General features: G+C 67.0%; 3 protein-coding genes across 3 annotated transcripts; 1 reads left to right on the forward strand and 2 right to left on the reverse strand.

Moving 5' to 3' along the window:
- Positions 1-538: 538 nt before the first annotated feature.
- EMIHUDRAFT_209643 (hypothetical protein) lies at positions 539-1,624 on the reverse strand (the record flags this gene model as incomplete). The annotated part of the gene is made up of 2 exons (XM_005770086.1): positions 539-1,385; positions 1,452-1,624. 2 exons carry the CDS (start codon positions 1,622-1,624, stop codon positions 539-541), a joined length of 1,020 nt encoding a protein of 339 aa, XP_005770143.1.
- Positions 1,625-3,234: 1,610 nt separating this feature from the next.
- EMIHUDRAFT_65828 (ATP-dependent metalloprotease FtsH) lies at positions 3,235-6,117 on the reverse strand (the record flags this gene model as incomplete). The annotated part of the gene is made up of 9 exons (XM_005770087.1): positions 3,235-3,657; positions 3,772-3,951; positions 4,026-4,313; positions 4,484-4,611; positions 4,642-4,643; positions 4,822-5,169; positions 5,378-5,540; positions 5,842-5,911; positions 6,013-6,117. Coding segments are annotated over 9 exons (1,707 nt in total), but the record flags the coding sequence as incomplete, so codon positions are not given.
- Positions 6,118-7,732: 1,615 nt separating this feature from the next.
- Positions 7,733-12,729, forward strand: EMIHUDRAFT_209646 (hypothetical protein; the record flags this gene model as incomplete). The annotated part of the gene is made up of 12 exons (XM_005770088.1): positions 7,733-7,818; positions 8,044-8,152; positions 8,349-8,473; positions 8,548-8,638; positions 8,897-9,078; positions 9,502-9,590; positions 9,696-10,496; positions 10,925-11,046; positions 11,340-11,671; positions 11,752-11,887; positions 12,032-12,565; positions 12,637-12,729. 12 exons carry the CDS (start codon positions 7,733-7,735, stop codon positions 12,727-12,729), a joined length of 2,700 nt encoding a protein of 899 aa, XP_005770145.1.
- Between the last annotated feature and the right edge of the window lie 3,212 nt (positions 12,730-15,941).

A 15,941-nucleotide genomic window follows, 5' to 3' on the forward strand; every position in this document is an offset into this window, starting at 1 on the left:
CATGTCTGGTGTTCATTTATAGCTCCGAGTAGAGGGGGCGGTCTGCTGCTAGGGGAAACCCGGAGCGCGGAGCCAACCCTCGGAGACCCGTGTTTACTTTACGGCCTTCTCCCTGCGAACGCGCACCCCCCCTAGCTAGGGGTCAGGGCTCTCTAGCCCGTAGCCCGATACCGATCATCCGGCCCGCTGGATGCGCTTCTCAGCTCCCCCCGGCCCTGGATGTGAGGTTACTGACTGCACTCCAAGTGCTCCAAGTGCTCCTCCACGACACCACCAAAGGGAGAAATCAAAACAGACGAGACCCTCTTCAACGACCCAAAGATACACAGAGAAATCCAAGAAATATGGAAGAAGGAGCTATACGGGCAAGAAAGACGAGACCGAGGCAGCCAAATTCACAGAAGCTATCGAGCAAACAACAGCCCATCTCCACCAGGAAACCAGGAGAAAGCGACACACACCCGACGCAGCCGAACTGATTAAGAGAGGGATCGCACGAGTGGAAGAAGCCTTCAAAGACAAATCATCTCCAGCGTTCTCACGATGAGTGTCGGACACCTACGATGGCTATGCGCCTGGGGTCTCGGATGCAGTGCTCCTCGCCGCTCGGCTGCACTCCTGGCTTCACCCAGGCGCTGTCGTACTTTCCCCGCCACGACGAAGTGGATTGCCACTGGCCGCCCCGCTCGCTCCCTCGGCGAATCACCCTGACGTTGCCGATGGAGACACGCAACGTGAGCATTGTGCCATCGCCGTACTGACGAGCCTTTCTGATGTCCCGCGACGCGTAGACCCCTGGCCCGAGCATGCCACTGCTCGACGGGCGGAAGCCGTTAGAGACGATCGAGCGCGCTCTGCTTGCAGTTGTTCCGTGGTACATGATCGTGCCACTCATGGTCATTGAGGCCCATGGGAGTTGCGCGCCAAGCATGACGTCCCGTATGAGGCCCAATACCCGATGACAGAGCACACCCACGAGGAAGACCACGGCTGCCGTCGTCAGCATGGGGCACGACGGTGTCCACACGACGCAGCCCTGATGCAAGCTCATGACTCCAGCCCTTAGCAGATCGAGGCACGCCAGGATGGCCTTCACCCAGCACGAGTCGTCGCCGCACACGTCTTGCCGCTTCAGGTTGATCCACGTCATCACGGGAGGAGCCCACGCCCATGCGTGGCTCACCGCGGTCGCCGCCACGGCCGACAACGATCCTGCATGCTTGAGTGCGGCTGCCGACAGCTGTCCTGCATGCCTGAGTACCGCCGCCGCCAACCAGCAGATTGCGACCACGAGCCATAGCAGCGCCTCGCCCAACCACTTCAGCACGAGAGGCGCCCACTCCCATGTCAACCTCACTACCACGGCCAACCACGCTCCGACATGCCTAAGTGCGGCTGCCGAGAACAAGCCTGCATATCTGAGTGCGACGGCCGCCCACCAGCCCCTGCACCTTTCAGCTGCACAGGCTGCAATCGCCATGACGACCGCCATGATGATGATGGACAGAGGGAGGCGTCTCGATTTTCGAAGGCGCCGGACGGTGCCATACTGCTGGTTCCTCTGCTCGAGTGAGCCATGCCTGACGGATACGGTGTAGCTGTGCTCACCGATGCGGTATGCCATCACGACGGATTGATCGCCAGCGGCGCGACACCGCTCCGCCCTGGCAAGCGTTGCGGTTGCAGACTTGTGCCGCACGGGCTGCCAGCGGCCGGACTGGGTCTGAGCGCACGCACGTCCCCGCGAAGCCTCACGCGAAGCCTCAACGACCCTTTGCTCCTAAATCAGCAGCAGCCATGGAGACCAAGCCCGACCCCGAGTACGTCTTTGGCGGCAGCAAGGACGACAAGGTCAATCTCTGCGAGTACGTTGCCTTGAACCACTCGCTCCTCGGCATGTTCTTCCAAAAAAAGGGCAGCGACCCCGCGCCGCCTAGCCGCGCACGCTCCTCCGCGCACGGCAACCCACCTCTTGCTCGCACGCAGGCAAGCCGGTGCGGGACCGCGCTGCGCTCTTCGGCTTCACGACGACGGCGGCCATTGCGACGGGCATGCTGACGGCAGAGTACGTGGGCGTCGACGACTGGAAGAGCCAGATGGCCAGCCTCGGACTCACCATCCTCATCGTGACGCCCGCCACCTTCATGTTCAAGTGCGCCCAGGGCTTCCTGTCAGACATGAAGTGCCTGCTCGAGGCGCGCGCCGCGCTCGGACCCGCCACGCACCCTCCAGCCTGCCCACCCACCGCCCGGCGCCGAATGAGAACATACACAACTTTTCCTCGCCCGCCGCCAGATGGTAACCGTCTTCTTCATGACCGCCACCGTCTACTGGGCCGCCACGAGGCCCAAGGCCGCCGACGCCGGTTTCCAGGCGGTCTACGGCCTGATAGCCAGCTGGGTGGTTGAGGCGCCCTCGCACATCTTCAAGTACCTCTACTGCGCCACCTTTTGCCCGTGCTGCGTGCCAAAGAAGAGCAAGCTCAACACGGTGGACGACATTGCGCGCGAGTATGAGGGCGGCGCCCCAGAGCTGCACGTCAACATTGAGCGATGAGCCCTCTCCCCGCCCGACTTCTGTGCGCGCGCGGCGGCGAGGGCCGCCGCCGCAGCGTCTGGCGGACATCAACTTAGCTACTCTCAGCGCCTCTCCTCCTACTCAACCGTGTGGTCTCTTCCCAGCTGGCAACTTCCGTGCCCCAATCCACGCCGCACGTGCCTCCCGGCCGCGGCGCTCGGGCGGTGCGTGCGCCGTTCCGCGCGCCGCGATGGGCGGCGTGGCCTCTCTCGGTCTCGCCCTCAGCAGCAGTGGGTGCGTCGTGCGTGCGGACTGCGGTGCGACGCGCACATCTCTCGCCCGCATCGCGTGATTCTCGCGAGCCCGTCAATTTATGTACCACTGTCTTGTGTCCGTCAGTCGTATCGTGCCGTTCAACTTATTATCAGCGCAACACCACGCGCCGCACATGCGGCCTGACGCCTGTGTGTTGTGAGAGTCCGGCTTCACGCGGGAGCGGTCGGGACAGCACAGTGCCGTCAGCGCACCCACCCCTCTCGCCACCGGCCCGGGTTCCCCGCTCTTGCAACACCGCCGCAACACCCACAGCGCGCGCACGCCCACCGACAACAGTACAGTCACATGCGGTCTCCGACGACCCGCGCCTCGCCCGTACCACAGCCGCGCCGCCCTCCCGCCAAAATCTCGACGCACCTCCAAAAGCTCTGTCCTCTCTCCTCACGCGGCCGCCTGTGCCGGCGGCAGCTCCTCGCCGCCGCCACCGCCGCTCCCGCCGCCGCCGCCCCCTCCGGCGTCCTCGCCCGCGTCGTCCGCCGTCTCAAGCTTCCGCTTCCACGAGGCGTTGACAAACTCATCGTAGTCGACCGACTTTGAAAAGGGCCGCTCGCCGAGCACGCGGATCAGGTCGTCCGAGCCGATCACCTCCTTCTCGAGCAGCGACTCGGCCAGGGCGGTGAGCTTGTCGCGGTGCTCGGTGAGCAGCGACACGGCGCGCTCGTAGGACGCGTCGATGATCTTGGACACCTCCTCGTCGATCACGCGCGCCGTCTTCTCGGAGTAGGGGCGGTAGAGCGTGTTGGACTCCTCCTGCTGCCCAAACGAGAGCGGGCCGACGCGCGACGAGAGGCCGTACACGGTCACCTGCGGGCGGGTGGGTGGGCGGCGGGGGGGGGGGGGGGGGGCTCGTGAGCGGAGAGGTGGCGGCGAGGGCGGCGCGGCGGGCGAGGGCGGCGAGGGGGGTCGGCGCGGGTAGACAGGCGAGCGGGGGGACGGCGGGGCGCAGAGGGGGTGGGGCGGCGCCACCTGCTCTGCGGCCCTCCCTCCCAGCGCCATGCACATCATGTCGTCGAGCTGGCCCTCGGTGTAGAGCGGCACGTCGCGCGGGAGGGACTGCGAGTAGCCGAGGGCGGACTGGCCGCGCGGCACGATGGACACCTTCACCGCCGGGGGAGGGGGCAGGTGAGGGGCGAGGGCTGGGGCGAGGGGCAGCATTGCGGCACGATGGGCACCTTCATCACCGGGTCGGCGTGCTCGAGCAGCCAGCCGCAGAGGGCGTGCCCCGCCTCGTGGAAGGCGACGACGCGCCGCTCGTACGGGTCGATGGTGAGGTCCTTCTTCTCGATGCCGGCGATGACGCGGTCGATCGCCGCGTCGAAGCACTCTGCGGTGACGACGCTCTCGCTCCGCCGCGCCGCGATGAGCGCCGCCTCGTTGCACACGTTGGCGATCTCGGCGCCCGAGAAGCCGGGCGTGAGGGCGGCCATCTTTTGGGACCACGACTCCGAGTCGGCGTCGAGCTTGAGCGCGCCTGGGCGGGGGGGGCAGAGGGCGTGAGCGACGAACACGGCGAGCGCCGCGCCGCCTCGCCTCTCCACGAGTGCGCGCCGAGAGTCGGACGCTCGAGAACTGGGCTAGGTGTCTGGGCCAGATCTCGGGCCGCATCTCGCATCTGCGCGCCGAGGTGGACGCGGAAGATCTCTGCGCGGCCGGTGATGTCGGGCTTGTCGACGACGATCTGGCGGTCGAACCGGCCCGGCCGCAGCAGCGCGGGGTCGAGAACGTCGGCGCGGTTGGTGCCCGCGAGGACGACGATGCCTGCGGGACCATGTCACATCGCGTTTGGACATCTCGTGGCCATGCACGACTGCGCCTGTGGTCGTGGAGTGGGCGGGAAAAGGCGGGCGGGAGGCGGGCGGGAGGCGGCACGGCGGGCGGGCACGGCGGGTGCAGCGGTGGCGGGGCGCCGACGGCGCGGCGGTGCTGGCAAGGCGGCGAGGGCGCGGCGGGGCGGCAAGGGCTGGCGACTCGCCCGACGAGGGCGAGAAGCCGTCGAGCTCGATCAGCAGCTGGTTGAGCGTGTTCTCGCGCTCGTCGTTGCCTCCGTTGAAGCCGCCCTTGCCGCGCGCGCGGCCGACTGCGTCGATCTCGTCGATGAAGATGAGGCAGGGCGCGTTGGCGCGCGCCTGCGCGAAGAGGTCGCGCACGCGCGCCGGCCCGACGCCGACGAACATCTCGATGAAGTCGGAGCCGGAGATGGAGTAGAAGGGCGCCTTCGACTCGCCGGCGGTCGCCTTTGCGAGCAGCGTCTTTCCGCAGCCGGGCGGGCCGACGAGCAGAGCCCCCTTGGGGATCTTTGCGCCGAGCTTGGTGTACCTGCGGCCGGGGCGGGGAGATGAGGGCGGGTGGGCGGGGGGGGAGGGAAGGAGAGGGGAGGGCGGGCGGGTGGGGAGGGGAGGGGGCAGCAGGGGGGGGGGGGGGGGCAGCCGGAGGCGGCGGAGGTGGCGGCGGCGGCGGCGGCGGCGAGAGGATGAGGAAGGGAGCGGGAGCAGAGGAGGCGGGAGCGGGAGCGGCGCTGCCGCACCGCTCCGGGTTCTGGAGGATATCGACAAACTCCATCACCTCGGCCTTGGACTCTTGCAGCCCAGCGACGTCCTTGAAGCGCGTCTGCACCTTGGACGCCTTGATCGCCTTCGACTTGCCGACGTTGAAGAGGCCTCCGCCGCCGCCCATGCCGCCAATCCCGCCTGGCGGCGCGCCAGGAGGGCGCGGGTGGGCGCAGCTGGTCGTGCGGCGAGGGGAGCCCAGCCGCTGGTCTCGTGAGGCGGTGTGGAGACGCGGCGAGGCGCGGGGTGGGGCGAGAGCTGGATAGATCTCACGCCACGGGGTGGTGGGGAGCCCGTGGTGCGGGGGGGAGGGGCGGGGGGAGGGGCGGCGCGTGGCCGGGGCAGGGGCGGGAGGAGGGGCGGGAGGAGGGGACGGAGGAGGGGCGGAAGGGTGGGAGATGTCGGTGCGGGAGGGTGGAGGCGTCTCGGAGGCGTCCTGTACCGCCGAGCGCGCCGCGCGACATTGCGACGAGGAAGCCGATGAGGAGGAGGGAGGGGACGTAGCGACCCGCCTGAGGGAAGGGGGGGGAGGGGAGGTGGGGCGGGCAGGGAGGGGAGGTGGGGGTGGCGGGGAGGGCGAAGCAGGGGGAGGGGAGTGAGGCGTGGCGGGGACGGAGGCGGCCTCCGACGCCCAGGAGCGCTGCGAGACGAAGGCGACGGGGACGTGGTCGCGCAGCGGCACGCCGAGCTCGTTCTGCGCCGCCTCGAGCCGCTCCTGTTGACGGCAAGAAGACGCGTGGAGAGACGCCGCTCACGGCTCATTCCGCGCCGCCCTCTCGGCCGCTCCTCAAACGAGTCGAGCGAGCCAATCGTGAAGTAAAACTCGGCGGGCTTGTCGGGCACCGCAGAGGCGAGGGGCGCGAGTGGCTGCTGCAGCTCAAAGCCGGGCTCCGCCGCCGCCGACTGCGACGACTCGTACAGATGTACCCGCACGATGGTCCCGTTGACCACCACGAGCCGCCTGCGCCAGTGCAGTGTGGCGGTGGCAGGCGGGGGCCGGGGAGGCTGGGCGTGGGCTGGCGCGCGGCGCACCCGACGCGGCCGGTGGCGAGCATGTTGGACATGAAGTGCTGCATCGATATCTCCTTCTGCGCACCGCCGCCGCCCTCCCCCCGCCCGCCAAAGATTACAAAGGTCGCGAGACCCAGCCCGGCGGACGTCGCCGCAAAATTGGCGAGCTGCGACGCAGAGGGCCATCCGCCGCCGCCGTTGCCACCTCCTCCGCCACCGCCGCTGCTGCCGCCGCCGCCGCCGCCCTCCGACCGCGCGTGCACCCCGTCCGCGCCCTTCTCTGCCGCGGAGCCCTTGGTGCGGGGCGCGAAATTGCGGAACGCCGGAGGCGGCTTTGGGGGCTCGGAACAGAGCAGCCGCGCCGGCGGCCGGAGACTGCGGCTGAAGGGGCGCCGGCACGCCAGCGGCGCGGCGCAAAGGCCTCTCCTGGAGGATAAGCGCGCTGCTCTCATCTGGACGCCTCCGAGAAGTGGTGGCTACCAACTCGTTCAGGGTACCTTCCCCACCCTTGAAAAGAGAATAAGCGCGATCTCCAAACGACACCTGGAATTGCGCCTCGCCGCTTTCCTCCCGCTGTGATTCTGTGCGAGCTCTGTGTCGCGATCTGCTAACTTGGGCGGTACAGATTTCTTTCGTGTGCTTGCCGATCGCGCGCCACCGCCCCCGGCGCGGGGTGGGAACTCAGAGATGATTCTTTCTTCTTGAACTCAGTTCGTGAGTTCTGTGTCCCCATCCCTGTGCTCCACCTTTCTTCTCCCGCGTCAGTCCCATGAGAACCTCACTATATTTTCCCCACCTCGTGAGTGAGCTGTCCTGTGAGCTGTGTGCTGTGTGTGTCCATCCAGCAGTCCGGAAGAGAAGTACAGCGATCGCCAACTCGCTGGCCTCTCCGCAGGCCCCCCCGACCGCGTCGAACTCATCGGCGCGGGCACTCTCGGCTACGGGACCGGCCCCAGCTTCGGCTGAGGGCTAACAAGCTGCCGAGCCCAAATCACTGTGAGAGTCGTGATTTCTTGTTGGTTAATAAAAATCTCTCTCGCAGTCCGGACCCGGTGCTACAGCCGGTGACAGTGTGCCTCGTGTCGGCTCCCGAGCCGATCGTGTGCAGCGTGTGTGTGCGTGTGGGCCCGTCCTCCATGCTAGGAGGTGTGTAACACTGACTGACTGACTGCTTGCCGATCGCAACGTACGTTACATCCTGACTGAGTTGTTTGGTTGTCATCCTCAGTGCAGGTGGGGCTGCGCGACCGTGCTGCTGCGCGTGCGAGAGAGGTTGTGCGCGTGCTATCCCCCGGCCACTGTATATTTCGTACATCCTCGATATGAGCACCTACTTCAAGCACCAGGGCAAGTGCGCCGCCAACCTGCGGTCCCACACGATCGACCTGGAGGCCACCCTTCGCCCCACGTACACACCCGAGCAAACCGTCCCCTTACTCCCCCATCCTTCCACCTCCCCACGACGCGGCAGGCGCCCAGCGATCTGGTCGGCCTCGACGCGCTGCACAAAATGTCCACCGGGAGGAGAGTGGCGACCATGCGCGGCGGCTGCTTTTCGACGCGGCATCCTGATTGCCATCTACGGCTGCTTGCCTCCTTTCCCACAAACATCGCATCCATCCCCCTCCCTCAGGCCGCGCGAGGGCTCCAACGACGCGGCGCTAAAGCGGCAGAGCGAGTCGGTTCCCTCGCAAGTCTTTCTCGACCCGTACCACGTGCGTTGCATGCAAGACACCGCGTATGTCCGTCCCCGGCCCACCATTACGACGCACACACAGGTCGGAGACGGCAACCTTTTCTCGGACCGCCTCAGCAGCGGCGCCCCAAATGTGCGAATGGAGCAGTACCAGCTTGGCGGGCAGACGTGCAAGGATATCGCCCTGCCAAGACCGAGCCGTGCCATTCATCGCAACTGCACTGTGCCATTCCTTCCCTCAGGCTGCGCGCGGTCGTATGCTCGTTTGGGACAAGGAGAGGCCGCCCGATCTGGGCCCTGAGGCGCGCAAACGCTCGCGCTACGTCACTCCTCCGCAAGGACGGTTTGTGCCTCCGCTCAAATCGTGGTGCGCCGAGATCGCGCTTCATCGCGGGTTCCCATGCCGCCCTCCCATCTGGCTCCTCCCTTCGCCCCGCTCAGGTGCGCGCGGGCGATGAGCTCGACCGATCCCTACGGAATCGGCGACCGCCCGTGCATCGGCGTCATCCAGGACACCGCCTTTCGCCGGACGGTAGAAGGGCCGGCAGCGGCGTCGTCACGGCCAGAGTGGTCTACTCACTCGCTCTCGCGGGGCGCGCGCGTCGTGTAGAATGGTAGAACCGCCGATCTGCTTATAATGGGCCTCGCAGCGGTCCGTCGGTCGCGGTGCGCACTTGTGACCACACTTGTCACTTGCTGTTACGAGCTTGTTCAGAGAGAGAGCAACGCCAAGATCACCTTCACGCTTCACCTCGAGCCCTTCACCCCACTTTGATGAACGGTTCGTAAGCATAGCACGAAAAAGAAAAAAACCCAAGAGAGGGGTTGGAGGGCGGGAGAATCCAAAAAAGCCGTCCAAAAAGCCACAAAAAGCCAGCGAGCCTCCCGTTACGCGATTGCCGCGAAGCGCAGCATGATGCGTGGCCAGCTTGGGAGGCTGCCGCCGCTGTCAGAGGCGGCCGCCACTGTGAGGTCTCGAGGGCCGACCGGCCGGGCGAGCATCCGCGCTGCCAAATCCGCGGCGAGCCTGCACAGCAAAACGTATATGCTGCTCTCGCGACTGGAGCGGCCGCAGGGGCGCGAGAGCGCGGCTTCGAGCTGCCGGCGCAGCCAGAGGGCAAACCCATACGTGCTCGTGCTCCTCCTTCGCTGTCCCATCGTCTCCTCATCTCTCTCCCACCTAGGCGGGGCGGGGGTCGGGGGGGCGGCGGGCGCGGGTGCGAGGTGCGGTGCGGTGCGTGCAATCGTGTGTTTGGCGTCATGTCGTGTGTGCCTTCGCTTGTTCCTATAAACAACGAAGTCGAGCTCAAAAAGAAAAAACTGCAACCCACTCCGCTGCCGACACGCCGGAGCGGTGCCAGGAGCGGTGCCGGGCCCGCTGCCGACGCGCCGCAGGAGCGGTGCCGGGCAGCGCTCCGCCGCCGGTTCGCCTCTCATGTTGCTCCCGCTGCTCGTGCCTCTGGCGGCCGCCTCGCTCATAGCCGGTCACTCATCGTCGCTCAAGGAATTTGCAAGACCGCTTCGCTCACCGCCGCCGCTCCTTTCAGCGTCTCGCCGGACCGGGCTCCCTCCTCGCCTCGCCTCGGCAGCTGCGACTGGCGCGCTCGTCCTCGTTGACGTCGAGAATGTCCGCGGCAAGTCTGGGTTCGAGCTCAGCCACGACGAGCTGCTCGAGCGCGCGACCCATTGGGCTGCGCACCGCCGCCTACGTGGTGCGGTGTCGCTGGTCGTCGATCACGGCAGCCTACCCTCGGCATTCTGGCTGGAGCGGCAGGGGTTGGCTGTGATCTTTGCGGGACAGCGCCTCAAGGCAGACGACGTGATTGCGCGAGACGTCTCATTCGCGACGCGTCAGCTGCGCACTGACGTTCTCGTCGTCACCGCGGACCGCGAACTCACCCAGCGTTGCCGCGCTGCCGCACGCGACAGCGTGAACAAGCTCGGCATCATCTCCCCCTCCTCTTTCATCGAAGACCTTGCTCGTGCGCAAAAGGAGAACGGCGGGGACGGCTCGGCAGGCGGGTTCCCCTGGGCAGCCGCGGAGGAGGTGGCCTCGGAGGAAACACTCCCTGCTGCCGCCGCCGCTGGTGCCGATGCTGTGGAGAGCGAGATTATGGAGGCCGAGATCGCGCTGGGCGGTGCGGTTCGCGATGCCGAGGCGCGGCTGCGGCGCAAGCGCGTCTCTCCACGCAAGCGTGCCAAGCTGCGCCGCCAGCTCGCGTCGCTCAAGGACAAGTACTCCGCTCAGGCCGGAGGCGCTTCCGGCTTGGGAGGGCCGTCGGCACTGCAGCGCGCCGTCGCAGCCCCGGGAGCGGGCCTCGGCGAGGGCATGGGACGGCGGGAGCAGGACCGGCTGCTGGCACGCTGGCAGTACAGTCTGCGCCTCAGCGGTCGGAGAGAGCTCACGGCGCGCCTCACCTCCCTCTCTCGCTCGGCGGTCTCTCCCCCTCCCCCGCACCCTCCTCGGAGCCTCCCTCGCAGGGTGACCGCGTGCTGCTCGCGGAGCGATTGCGACGGCGGCTCGACGCGGCGGTGGAGTCAGTCGCCACGCCTTCTCCCGCCGGCGCGGATGTGCGCGCGGCGCCAGCCAGAGCCCATGCTTTGCACGCGACCAGCCTGGGCGGTGCGCGCCGCTTCTCTGCAGCTCATGCTCCCAACGCCCCTTCGGATGGTGGGACGGGGGCGGCTGCGCCGGCGGAGGGGATCGGCGCCCCGCGACGATCCGTTCCTGCCCGGAGTGCACAATCGGCCGTCGCCTCGGCCGCAGCCCCGGCCGCTGCCCCTCCCCCGCCGCCCCTCCGCATCGTCGTCGTGTCAGACACGCACGGCTTCGAGGCGGCGCTCACCACTGACGCGTCGCTGCTTCCTTGGATGCCGACCGAGGCCACCGCCGCCTCGAGCCGCGCGGAAGCTGCGGCGGCAGACGCTTCGGGAGGCAAAGTTGCGGCGTGGCGCGACGCGGCGGCCGCGCGCCCGCCCGGAGGCTCGTCCGGTGCGGCCAACAGCGCGGAGGCTGTTGCTGCAGTGGGCCTCCCTCTGCCAGAGGGGGACGTGCTTCTGCATCTCGGGGATTTTGCTGTCGACGGCGCGCACATCTCGCCGCATGCTCGCCTCGTCACGCCTCGTCACCTCGCCTCACCTCGCCTCACCTCGCCACATCTCGCCACTGCTCGCCACATCTCGCCACATCCCCATACCTCCCGCACACAGGCGGGGCGCGGCATCGGTTCGAGGCTCTCGAGCGTTTCGACGCTTGGTTATCGTTGCAGCGATTCGACCACAAACTTGTCCTGCGCGGCAACCACGACCCGTTCAACGTCGCGTTCCCGCGCTCCAACGCCACGCTCATCACCCAGCCCACTCTGGCAACCATCGGCGGCTGGACCCTCTCGCTCGTCCCCTTCTCCCGAGGCGGCCGCCTTGTCGTACCCCCCGGCGACCTGATAGCCAGCCACGTGCCTCCGAAGCGCATCCTCGACCGAACCTACTCGGGCGACCGCGCCGGCTCGTCTGCGCTGCGCGGCGCCGTGGAACGTTGGACCGCCCCGCCACCCCGGGTGTGGCTGTGCGGGCGAGCGGCCCGACGGCGCAACTGTCTGCACTCGCCTTTCGGCCTTTCACGCCGACGTCATGGAGTGGTCCTAGGCACATCCACGAGGGGCGCGGCTGCGAGCGCGTGCGCTTCGGCGGGCGGGGACTGCATGCGTCGCGGGAGACGCTCGTGATCAATGCCGCAAACGCGAACAGCGGCCGAGCAAACCGGTTGGTGCACGGGCCTGTGGTGCTGGACCTCGGCGCGGAGACCGCGTCTCTTGTCGCCGACTCGCCTGACTCACCCACCGAAGTTGCCGCCGCCGCCGCCGCCGTGGCTGCAGTGCCCGCCGCAGTCTCGCCGATTCGCCCGAAACCGGTGGCTCCTCCCGAGGCGACCGGGACGGGCGTGCAAGACCGCGGCGGGGAACGCGGCACAGAGGCGGCCGCGGTCGGTGCGCTGCTCCTAGCAGTCGATCTCGGCTTGCGGAGCGGTGCGAGTCTGTTCTCGGCAGACGGGGAGCTTCTGCGGTACGAGCAGCTTCGCTTTGCAGACGAGACGGCGCTGCGGGAGGAGGCGCCGCAGCTCATCGCCTCGTGGGAGGCCGATGTCAACGCGGCGGCGGCGGGCCAGACGAGCTCCGCAGCCGCGCCGCGCCGTTGGGCCATCACGCACGTGGCGATCGAAGGTGGAGACCCGCCATTGTGGGAGGCGTGGGGCGAGGCACACGGCGCAGCGCCGCTGAGTGTGTCTGCCGACGAGTGGCGGCGCCATCTCTTGACGAGGAAGGAGCGATCCTCGGGGAGCTGCGCCAAAGCAGCGGCGAGGCTAGTGGCGCGCCAGGTGGTCGCCGACTTTGGGGCGATGGAGGCTCACGTCGGCGCTTTCAAGACGGATGCCGCCGAGGCGGTGCTCATGGGCTATTACGTGGCGATCGCTGGCTCTCGCCGGGCGGCTGTTGTTATCTCAGTTACTAATGATTGATGATTGACTGATAGGCGTACCGTCTCGGCTGGACTACACGGGAGCCGCCGATCCGCCGTTTCTCCAACGGCAACGTGGTGCTGCCGAAGGTGACTGCCAAAAAATAAGAGCCACCACATACACTGGACGCGGTGAGTTCCGACAACGGTGGGCCTGCAAAGTGTAAAAGATGAGCGTGACACGATGAAAATACAGTTCCGGACGGGCATTAAGAACCTCTAACGTTAAGAACCTGAGGCTCATATTTCGGCCGGATCCCTAAGAACTCCCTAAGAACCTGAGGCTGGGCCAACGCCTGCAGCCGGCGCCCCTGCCCCCGCGGCCGCAGCCGCAGGGGCAGCTCACGGCAGCGAATGACTCTCTTGTCACGCCATGCGCGAACTTACTGTTCCAAACTTCCAAACTGTTTTAAGACCCATTTATTGATTTTTAATCGAAGCCGAAACGGTTTAAAAAACCATCCACCCGGTTAAGAACCTGAGGCTCGGCCCCCGACGGACCGCCGACTTAGCTAAGAACCTGAGGCTGGGCGAAGAACCTGTGCGTTCTTAATGCCCGTCCGGAACTGTATGTGAAACCTGCGGGCCTCTGCCTCGCCAACGGCCGCCGCAACCGGCGCACACACACATGCCGACCCCTCCCAACGGCGACGCGGCACGCGCGGCTGCGGGCGCGACAAGCAAGGCGGCGGCGGTGGCGCGGCAGCAGGAGGCGGAGCTCGCCGTTGAGCAGCGGCGGAAGGCGATTGTCGCGTCCTTCGAGGCGCAGCGGCGCGCTTTGGAGGCAGAGCGAGCAACGCGGGCTGCCGATGTGTCCGTCGCAGCAGAGAGTCCGGTCCCGGTTCCAGCCGCGGCGACTCAGACGCACTGCTGGCGAGAGCGATTATTCGTCCCAGTAACACCACCCTCGCTCCCGCTGCCGCCTCCGCCGCCGCCTCGCTCCGGAGCAGCTTTCTCTGTGGAGAAGGCCATTGCGGCGCTCAAGACAGTGGATGATGCGGCAGCGTGCGTGACGCTGCTGGAAGGCCTGCGCAGTGCCGTATCGCCATACGGGGGGTTTGGACCTCGCCAGGGTACCAGCCTCCGCGAACGTGTCGCACGGAACGGGGGAGTACCTGTCGTCGTGTCTGCCCTCGCCGCCCACGCCGCAGACAGGCGCGTGGTCAGAGCCGCGTCACAAACACTAGCAGTGCTCGTGGAGGGCAGATCGGCCGATGCTGACGCGGCCTGCGCCGCCGGTGCGCCGGCTATGCTTGTCATGGCCGCTCTCTCGACTCGCGAAGGAGCTTCTGGCGACGACGAAACGACAGCCGCATGGTGCGCGGCCGCATTGCAGGTGCGCCTGCAGAGTGGAACCTTGCCCGAGCCGAAAGACGCTTCACTCCAACGATCACCCCTCATCGCGCGCAGGCCATCGCTGCCGCCTCGGAGCGCGGCTGCCTCGCCGTCTGCGACGCCGATGCGGCAGTCATGGCCGTTCGCCTATCCAAGAGCAATGCTGCCGCGACGACATCTGCGGCTCTGGCACTTCTGGCGTCGATGTGCCGCACGCAAGCGGTGCCTGGCTGGGCGCCATCGGACGGGTCCGCCAGCTCCATGATCATCACTCTCGACGCGCTCGATAGGGATTGCGAGCGCTGCTGCAGGCCGACGGCACCGCCACCGCTTGCGCAGCACTCCAGCAGCACTCCAGCGACGTCCGGACGACCCACCTGGCAGCGCTACACATCTTGCTCGCCGTGTCTCGCACCGCGAGGCGATCGGGGCGCGGCGGCGGCACCCGCGCGGCCACGGCGGAGGGCGAGGTGGCGGCATCAGATGCTCGGCCTTTGGTCACGGCAGAAGCTCGGCCGGCAAGCACGAAACAGGCGACGCCGCTCCAAGACTCGGCGTTTCGCACCGACGTCGAGTCGATCCTAGCCGCGGCGCCACCGATGACAGTGGCTCGAGCACTGCCAGTCGTGAGACGTGCTATCGAGCAGAGGCGACAGCTACCGCGGGGAAGTTTGTTGGACGAGCAAGCTGCCATTGAGCGCGAGGTGCGCTGTGCACACCCGCCGGCGCATGCTAGAGTTGGCGGCGGCGGTCTCTCTTTCTCTCCTAGTTCCACCCCGCGTTCACACTCCTCGCCTATGCTTACGAGGTGCGACGCGTTAAGGCGTCCGCCGCGACGCGGGGAGCACCGCATGCGGAGGCGGAGGCGGAGGCGGTCGCTGCGGCAACTGCCGCGACTGCGCTGAAAGACTCCGCTCGGCTGGCGGTGTGGCACGAGGGGATGCCGACTAGCCTTGTGCGTGCTCTGGATACGTCGACCGCGGCGACCGGCCGTGCCAGCTGGAGAGTGCCCGTCGCTGTGTGCGAGGTTGCCGCCCTAGAGCGGCCTCCCTGGCTGGACACACGTGAGATGACCCCACTGAAACCGAGTAGGTGCTCGAGGCGCTGCTGTCCACTGGCGGTGCCCTCGACAGCGACGACGGACGACGTGTACTAGGGTCCGCCGGACTCGAGGGCGCACTCTCGCGGGCCATGGCCGCGTCGCCGCACGGAGAAGTGAGCAACCGCCACGACGATTTGCCAGAGCGGTACGCGCCAAGTGCAGGCGGTGGCTCAAACGTCGTGCGAGCAGCGTCTAGGGCGATGAGCTTGCTCAAGGGGCGCGAGCGGTGATGCGGGTGAGTGTTCAGCGCATTGGCCGTGGGTTTTGCGGGGCACACTCCTCACACACACACACACACACACACACACACACACACACACAGAGAGAGAGAGAGAGAGAGAGAGAGAGAGAGAGAGAGAGAGAGAGTAAACTCCTCCAATTCCGCTCAACGCGTGAACGACTCTCATGAGTTCTCAGGATCGGTCGTATGTCTACTTCTCGCAGGTGCCCACCCTCACAGCACTGTTCATATGAAGTTCATCGATATTGCGGTTTGCGCGTGAGCTGCCACACCACTCACTCTTTATGTGCTGAACACACAGAGTGCACCCCACCGCGCACCGGGAGACCGGGACTCCGGGACCGGGGGCGGGACCGGTCGCCGACTTGGTCGCCGCGAGTCGGCGGTGACCGGAGCGTGTGACACGCGCTGTGTACCGCGCCGCACCCGCGCGCCGTGCGCGGCAAAACCGCCTTCGTCCCTCGAGAGAGATGCGTTTTCACTTTTTCAGAGTACACTGTCACTGACCGACAGACGTAAAGCCATGCGGCACATGTGCGCTCTCTCTTCCAGATGACATGAACATGCACAAGGAGAATCATGTGGACTCGTACAACCTGGGGTACCGGTATGGACCTCGAGGTATGGAGATGGACATGGCCG

The sequence above is a fragment of the Emiliania huxleyi genome (genome assembly GCF_000372725.1).
Source record: "Emiliania huxleyi CCMP1516 unplaced genomic scaffold EMIHUscaffold_40, whole genome shotgun sequence".
NCBI classification, from domain to species: Eukaryota; Haptophyta; order Isochrysidales; family Noelaerhabdaceae; genus Emiliania; species Emiliania huxleyi.